Source organism: Phoxinus phoxinus (assembly GCF_949152265.1).
Source record: "Phoxinus phoxinus genome assembly, chromosome: 4".
NCBI lineage: Eukaryota > Metazoa > Chordata > Actinopteri > Cypriniformes > Leuciscidae > Phoxinus > Phoxinus phoxinus.
Genome location: NC_136879.1, coordinates 31,466,078 through 31,474,805, shown reverse-complemented (window position 1 = coordinate 31,474,805; position 8,728 = coordinate 31,466,078). Strand labels below are relative to the sequence as shown.

At 34.9% G+C, this 8,728-nt stretch overlaps 1 protein-coding gene across 2 annotated transcripts; it reads left to right on the top strand.

Annotated features, from left to right (window-relative positions):
• The first annotated feature begins 2,827 nt into the window (after positions 1–2,827).
• Positions 2,828–6,735, top strand: LOC306996871 (zona pellucida-like domain-containing protein 1). 2 transcript variants are annotated; one of them, XM_079609779.1, is made up of 11 exons: positions 2,828–2,878; positions 3,013–3,138; positions 4,186–4,412; positions 4,501–4,685; positions 4,776–4,848; positions 4,926–5,023; positions 5,468–5,548; positions 5,626–5,797; positions 5,917–6,025; positions 6,132–6,155; positions 6,280–6,735. In XM_079609779.1, exons 2-11 carry the CDS (start codon positions 3,024–3,026, stop codon positions 6,381–6,383), a joined length of 1,188 nt encoding a protein of 395 aa, XP_079465905.1. In that variant the 5' UTR covers positions 2,828–2,878; positions 3,013–3,023; the 3' UTR covers positions 6,384–6,735. The 2 variants fall into 2 exon arrangements, with proteins under 2 accessions (XP_079465905.1, XP_079465906.1); XM_079609780.1 differs by having other exon boundaries at positions 6,135–6,155; positions 6,280–6,521.
• Positions 6,736–8,728: the final 1,993 nt, after the last annotated feature.

Below are 8,728 nucleotides of genomic sequence, written 5' to 3'. Positions count from 1 at the left end.
CGAGTGGTCTCTCAACCCACAGACAGTGCTTCTGATATGGAGTGTTTTCGGAAGTCAACACTCACTGCGTAACGTTCTTTTCGAAGAACAAGGACGCGCTGGCTCATGCCTGGCCCAGACACCCTCTGTATGCGTTCCCGCCAGTCTCTATGATCCCTCAGGTCCTCCGACGGATCAGCACTTCCGCCCTCGGAGAACGACGGGGAGGCTAATCCCAGAGGCTAATTTGCTCTGCCCTGTCAGAGCTCTAAAAGTCTATTTGGAGCGTTTTGCGTCGTTTAGACAGACAGAACAGCTCTTTGTTTGATTCGGTGGTCGCACTCAAGATCACAAAACAGAGACTGTCCAGATGGATAGTGGACGCCATCTCTCTAGCATACACCTCCGGGGGCCAGGTTTGCCCCATAGGAGCTAGGGCTCATTCTGCCAGAGGCATGGCCTCGTCGTGGGCCTGGTCTAGTGGTGTAACAATTCAGGAAATTTGTGCTGTGGCCGGTTGGTCCTCGCCTTCCACATTTGTCAGATTTTATAATCTGGAATTTAAAATTGCCTTTACATTGCCTTCAGGCTCGTGTTCTCTCAGTGTGATGATTAGACCCGACAGTGTCCGGTCATATCAGTAGCCTATACATGTTACTGTCCATAAGCACTATTGTCCTAGGACTGTTATGTAAGCTGCTCCATATTGCACTGCGGTATAGCTTCATTGTAAAAGACGCCACATCAACAAGTGTCCACATGTTAGCATATTTGTGGGAGCATATCAGTCAGAGACCTGACAGGGTCTTACTAACATAATGTACAGTACTCTGTTGACAATTATGACGTCACAATTGTCAATAGTGTACTGTACATGATGTTAGTAAGACAACCAGTCCACATACTGAAAACAATATGTGAAAGTAGAAACTAAAAGTCTGAAAAAAGGGGACGCGGGTATTGTATAGAGGGTGTGATGAGTTCAGCTTAAACAGAAAGCATAGGTACAGAAAACGACACACCCTTGTGCAGCAGACAAAGCAAAGTGGTTGATAATTTCAAATCCTCTGGGATGTGATATTTTCAACAAAAGAGAGGTCAATCAGAAAACAGAGAAATGTTATTTTATAGTTTTATTCACAATAGCTTTTGTACCTGACCTGGATAAAGCTAAAGGTTAGACAAGCATGCAATCTTGACATGTCATAAACAACTAGCTAAATAAAGTTTGAAATCACACTAAAAACAATACTCACAGGTTAACCAAAACGATGGAAACCCAATTCCTGGAAATTAATCATATGTTCCATTTCCTCTATTAATGAAATACCCCCTTTTTTATACATATTTATTTAAAAAAAAAAAGTGTGATGTACTAATTGTTGAATACCAAAAGAGGCATTTTGTAACTATTTTGGAGAAACTCTTTGAGAATCATTGTTCTGCCTCTATAAGAGGAATTCCCTTTTTTATGTCCTGTAAGAATCTTTGAAAAGGTGCTTGGTTTCATCAAGAGAATGTCTTGTATGTGTTTGCTGACCTGAGAAAGGAACGGTGCATGGCCAGCTTTTTGTTGAAATAAGTGTTTAACTATGGTGTAAGTATAGCATTTGTGTCAATATTCATAAAGAGAAATTCTATATCTAAAATACCTTGACCAACACCTTTCTTTAACACCCTATACCTGGCGACGAAGTGACTACACCCGTCAAACATTATCTACCACTGTAAAAGCATAATTCCATTGTGAATTGAGTGGGAAACACATTTAAAATAGTGAGGTCAGTTTTCATATAATACACTTATATCTATCAAATATTTATTATGTCAAAATACTCTTATTTAATTTGTTAAAAGGATAGTTCAACCAAAAATGACTTTAAAAAAGGTGTCATCATTTACTCTCCCTGAATGTCACCCTGATATTTTGAAGGGGAAAAAATTGGTTATTATTTAATTTCATATTATGGACAAAAACAAACAAAAAAACACTGACATTTTCGAAATATCGTCTTTTTACACTTAAACGTTCCTCGGATCTTCAGCGACTCATTCCTCATACATTTTTTCATACAGGTTGTATAGATGTTGTTAGAGTGAATAAATGAATTTTTAAATGTAAATTTAAAACTAAATAAAATTCTAACAAATCATTCACAACCCCAAACCCAGAAAATCTGAAATTTTGTAAAATGTAATAAAAGTAGAATCTATGATTTGTTAATTCTCTCTGACCTTCATTTAACTGACAAAAGTACACAAAAAATTCCAATGTTTTCACTGGCCAAATTAATTTTATTTTGTACATAAACAAATCATAAACAAATTTTGTTTTTGATGCCACTCCAAAAAAGTTGTGACAGAGGCATGTGTATGTACCTGTCAGGTCATCTTTCCTTTTAATTACATGAGGTTAATTAATTGGGGTTCTATGAATATGAATTATGTCAAACATTAACACGAAAATGAATAAACGATACATTCTTCATGCTGTTTGAGGAGATCCTTACAGTTGCAGATGTCAATAAAATAAGCATTTAACCCTAAATTGGTATTGCTTTTGAATGATTTGGGTGGCTCGATTGAATAGGATAAATTGAGGTCTTAAGACCTTAATGAGAATAGAGACCTGACATACTTTAATTTCCATGTGCCAGTTTCAGTTGTTGCCCTAGATCTATCTGTTCAGTCAGCAATACTCATGACAAAATTGTTTTGTAAACTTAGTTACCAGATCTGAATAGCTATCAGTGAAAAGATCACTGGAGAGTCTCGTGTTGCTCTCTTCTTTGTCAAGTTTTCACTCACACCCTTTTCCTCTGTATAAATACTGAATCTGCAAGAATCTGGAAGAAAGGAAGGTGAAGTTATACTCATTAACAGTTTGTGCATCCAAAAGGTAACATCTCTTTTATTCTTTCAAATGTTTTAACGGTGATGTGAGAACGCTTTTATTTAAAATAGATGACAAATGTCTGAAAGAAGTATTTTGCTGCTTTGGTTGTCTATTTTCTAACGGTTTGTCTTCTTTAGTTTGTCTCAGAATGATCAGGCTGCTCCAGTTATTGTGTCTTGCTGGCGTCCTTCTACTGTGTGAAGGTCAGGTTCCGGTTCCGGTTCCCCTAGCATGCAGAAACAGCTCTACGTACAGACTGGCAGGTCAGTGGTTATATTACTCTTTCTGTATATATGCAGTGCAATGATTCTGATGATGATTTATCTTGTTTTCCAGTAAATATGATCTAAATATACGTTAAAAATGGCTAAAAGTTTAATTGAGAAGCAAAATTGCATGATATAAAGATGTATCAGACCATACAGCACCCGGCAAAAGTTTAGAAACATTTTAACATTTCAACTCTCTTATTCTCACCCAGGCTGCATAATGAAATATACAGTAAAAACAGTAATAGTGAAATATTATTCCAATTGTTTTTCTATTTTAATACATTTAAAAGTGTAATTTATTCATGTGATGGTAAAGCTGAATTTTCAGCGTCATTACTCCAGTCTTCAGTGTCACAATGAAATCATTCTAATATGCTGATTTGCTGCTTTCTTCTTATTAATAATATTATCAATGTTGAAAACAGTTTTTGCTGCTTAACATTTTTGCGGTAACAATGATACCATTCAAACATTTGTGGTGAGATTAAAGAGAGAGAAATTAATGTTTTTATCCATCAAGGATGCATTAAATTAATAAAAGGTGACAGAAGTCATGTTACAAAAGATTTCTATTTAATAAATGCTATAATAACAATTATTATAATGCAATGATAACAGACTTCTTTCAAAAACATGAAAAATGTTTAATGTTTCCAAGCTGTTGACAGGTACTATATATCTTGAGTTTATTCTTATTCCACTAGCAAAAAAAAAAAAAAAAAAAAAAAACATTTGACAAAAATGTACCGTAAAAAAAAAAAAAAAACAGCTGGTAAGGTAGATTTTTTTTTATACAATAAATGTTTATAAATAAAAGATAAAAATGTCTTGTTTTAGAAGACTTTTCTTAATTTTTTTTTTTTATCTTACAAAATTTATTTACAAAAAATTGTCTTAGACAATTTTACATCTCAATATACATGTAACTTGTTTTAAGGATACTTTGATATTTTTAGTAGAAAACAAAATGATTTTGTAGAAAATGAATACAGAATCTTGACTAACAGAATACATACTGTATATGTTTAAATCTTTCAGAAAACGCTGATATAAACGTGACTTGTGGAACCGATCAGATGTTTTTAAGAGTTTTACTGTGCCCAATGTATTTCGGGGGATACAACGAATCTCTAATGGCCCTCAATGCTAAGTTTGACACCCCAGCCTGCCGTGGAGTAGCAGACTGGTCTGTCAGTCCTCCCGTCTTGATGTTTAACTTTTCAATCTCTCAGGATGCGCTCATCCTTTGTGGCAACAATATGAACGTAAGAGCTTTTTCTCTTTAAACCAATCCATTTTCAAACTTTGAATGCCGCAGATTTCTCAAATGTGTGTGGCATGTTTGTTGGTTAGATTTCAAGTCAATTGGGCTCAGGAGTATTCTCAGATTATTCCAAAGTCCAGTCCGTTAATATCTCTGGATTAATCAATTCCTGGGATCCCAGCATTTCCGCAATCACTTACAGGCAACAACTGATGTACCAGTTCTCATGTCTGTATCCGCTCCAGTATTTAATCAACAACACAGAGCTCAGCGTGTGAGTACATATTGCAAAAAAAAAAAGATATATATGTTTAGGTTTCTATGCTGTAACTTTCATGACAAAAGCATGTCTTCATGCCAACAGGTCAGGAGCGAGTCTAGCTATAAAGGACAACAATGGCACCTTCGTCAGTTCTCTAAGCATGGGTCTTTTCAGTGTAAGGACCTTTTCATTTAATGACACGAGTCAGTAAACGCCACTTTCTTGACATCCTCCCTTTCTTTCGGACATTAGACTGTCAACTATAATACCAAACTCCAGATACCAGGATCCGGGCTGCTGTTGAAAACTCGCATATATGTGAAGGTCAAGGCAACAAATCTCACAAACAAGTAAGAACGCAACTCTCCAGTGTTATTTTAGAATTATTTATATACTATTATTGTATTTAGGCTACTATTTATCCATATTTGTAATTAGCTTTTATTTTTGTATTTTCGGTTCAAAGTTAATTTGGGTTTCTTTTTATTTCAATTTTAATAATAGCTGATAACTATTTACAGTTTTAGTAAAAAAAAAAAAAAAACTCATTCACTTATTCAATGTTATTCAACATTTTACATTTTTGTTTGAGGTTTTTGAAGTGTTTCACCTAATGTTTAGATTTGATTTGATTTCAGCTTTATTTCATTTAACGTTTATATCAATAGTCTTAGTCTTTAGTTAACGATGACAGCGTAGTAACTGTTGAATGTATGAATCTGAAAATGAACACGGCTGATTATACCTTTAGAGATCAATCAAATCTAATTCTCTGTCTTATTGTGTATTGTAAGGTTCAATGTGTTGCTGGACCGTTGCTATGCCACAACAAGCCCATATCCAGTCAGCAGCAGCTCCTATGATCTTTTTGTTGGGTGAGTCATTTATCAAAAAAAGAGAGCGGTTAAGAAGACAATTCTCTTGTGAGAACCACATCTATTGTTGTTTATAGGTGTACTCGCGATCCCCAGACAGTAATCGACTTGAATGGGATATCCCAAGAAGGTCGCTTCTCTTTTGAGGCTTTCCGCTTTGTGGAGCATAAGAACCTGACCATCTCCACTTTCTACCTGCATTGTGTTACCCGACTCTGTGAGAACTCCACTTGTGCCAGCCTGCTTCCGGTAATTAATCACGCATTTATGATGCCATACTGTCATTTAATACATTTTTTTTTTGGTTCGACTTGTGTGTTTATGGTTGTGTGTGGATATAATCAGACCTTTTTGTGTGTGTTTTGTAGCCATGCAACAGAAGGAAGAGAGATGTAAGAGATGTAGGCTCTCAAGACAACAACTCTAATGATGTAGCCACTGTCACCTCAGGACCAATCAAAACCAGAGTTGACAACGGTACAAAGAATCATCCTATATTTACATATACACCTCAGAAACAAAACATATATACATGTATTATATATAAATAACTAAATTGAAAAATTCTTTGTTATTTTTCCAGCAGGTGGCCTTGTGCCCGCTAGATGTAAGAATTCTCTTTACCAACACCTCATTTTAATAAACACAATAAGAACCTTATAGTTATATTTCTTAATGTTTCATTATGGTGATGTGATTTGATGTTGATTTTTCCCCCTATGTATACCTAGTGACCTCATCAGCATCCATCCCGCAATTGACTTATGTTGGCATAGCAACTGGCCTGCTGAGCTTCTTTCTGCTTGACTGGTTCTCTACATCAATACTTGCATGATGATCTACATCAGGATTTGGGAATTACTTGCCTCTTGATTGAACACAACAATCTTAGAAGATATCTCACATGATGCAAAAATGTGAGACAATATATGTCAGTTATCAACACCTCTATTTTTCAATTTGGTAGATAGAATATTGTTTTGTAATTCTGACCTTTTTTGTCCTATGTTTTATGATCTTCTATGAGAACAAGGAAAAAGAGAAAAGAAACTTATTCAGTGTGTAGTATACAAAATGCCTTTTTTAATTGATAAGTCTAATGCATGCAATGCTGTTCTTGGGGAAAATATATGCACTATGTATGTAATAATTTAACATTTCAATTTGAATAAACGTGTTAGAAACTGTCTTTGTCCCTGGTATTTTCACTCATCCAGGTCATCATATAATGTTAGGATTTATTTCACTAGCAGCTTAATGTTTAATTTCAATTAAAATATTTGCTCACATAACATTAAATACAGGTTGTGGTACTAAATAGTAAATGGCCTCAAAGCGTGTCATATTTTAAGACCACCACAAGACTACACTTGCATATGACTGAAACCCGTTACCGCTTCTGTAATGTGTTTTTTTTTAATAGTTAAATAATATCCCGAAAAACTGGGCATAAGATATTAAATGAAAAATACGTCACGAGACGTATGGCTGGTAAAATTAATGAAGAAAAAAGTATAAATAAATAAAACTCAGTATACAGCCTAACTCAGTATACAGCCTACTATTGCATATATATTGTTACCTCCAGACCAAGAAAAAAATAGGAGAATCTCGAGAAACCATCTTATTAAATCGAGAAAGCAGGATAATAATGCATGGCCTCTTAAGGCTTCCGTATTAATGCAAGTTCACGCGTGACGTGAGAACGAATTTGCCAAGAAAACAATTTCAGAGCCAGAGATTATTACATACAGTACATATATGCATATACCATCATAGGCGATACAGGTAGGCGTAGGCTATATTTTTCGATAAACTTTACCATCTAACAACAATTTATAGGCCTAACTATGAGTAGGCCTAGTTTGAGATCGAAATGAGAGACTGATTTTTTTTTAGTTAGTTTATGATTTATTGTTAAATTGTTAGTCTAATAAATAAATTCTTTGAATCCTGAAACCCAAACTGTAAAGAGGCACTAGACGCACGCAACAAACAACTCCACTTCACTAGTTAAATGTAAACTGAGTGTCTGGCAAAGACAGGCCTTTTGAAAAAAGAAAACAGGCACACTCAATGACACAAAACATTCATTTTTTACTCCAGTTTTGTTAATTAATGGCTACATATTATGACTTTGTACCTTACAAACCTAATCGGGGAAAATGTTTTAACAAACATCACATTTGTCTTATATAATTCATATGAACAATGTTTATATAAGTAGGCTATATTACTCTAATTATGATTACTAATTTGTAATATTTTAATATGATTTTTGTTTGTAAATCTTACAAAAATACACTGTACCAAACCAACCCCATTCACACCCCTTTCTTAAAGAGATAGTTCACCCATAAATAAAAAATCTGTTATCATTACTCACCCTCATGTTGTTCCAAATCTGTATGAGTGCTGAACACAAAATAAGATATTTCCAAGAATGTTGGTAACCAAACAGATGATGGTACCCATTGACCCATAGTTTTTTTTTTCTTCACTATGGATTTCAATGGCTACCCTCAACTGTTAGGTAACCAAAGTATTATTATTTTTTTAGTCCAACATAATAAAGACATAATAAAGAAACTCATACAAGTTTGGAAACAACTTGAGGGTGAGTAAATTATTACAGAATTTTCATTTTTTTTATGAACTATCCCTTTAAGAGATGTCAGACAGCCAACGTCTCTCTTATCGTATTATCACAGACATCCAAATATTAAATTAACTGCTTAATATGTTTCCAGATTATTTTTGAAAATAATTGACACATTTTGACTTTCAATATCTTTATATCGAGTTCAACGAATGTGGGTCAAGAGGGCAAACATTCAGAAGTCACACTTTTGCGTATCTTTAGATGCAATCTGTGAATTTCAGCACAAAATAACTTTCTCTCCCACGGGTAACGTTACACATGTTGTTCTTTGCACTTTCTGAAAGACTGTGGGAAACTTGATGCAGTTTATCTAGTCCTTCGAGACAGGAAAGTGTGATGAGACGGACACATGATCAGACAGCCCGGCTCCTCTCTTCAGTCTCATCAGACAGAGCCCTTGTTCTGTGAGCATGACCCTGTCTCACCTCCTCCTTTCTGAGGCTCTTTGCACCAGATTTCAATAGTGGTGTATTGTATTTGCATGCATTGTCAGAATTCTATTGTCATGTAATACAAGT

What these genes read in the sequence shown, in the direction of transcription:
- LOC306996871 (XM_079609779.1), top strand. Translation starts at nt 3,024, where the DNA reads ATGATCAGGCTGCTCCAGTTATTGTGTCTTGCTGGCGTCCTTCTACTG. An exon ending in CTCTACGTACAGACTGGCAG is followed by an intron (nt 3,139 to 4,185) that starts GTCAGTGGTTAT and finishes TAAATCTTTCAG; the next exon opens with AAAACGCTGATATAAACGTG. An exon ending in TGGCCTTGTGCCCGCTAGAT is followed by an intron (nt 6,156 to 6,279) that starts GTAAGAATTCTC and finishes ATGTATACCTAG; the next exon opens with TGACCTCATCAGCATCCATC.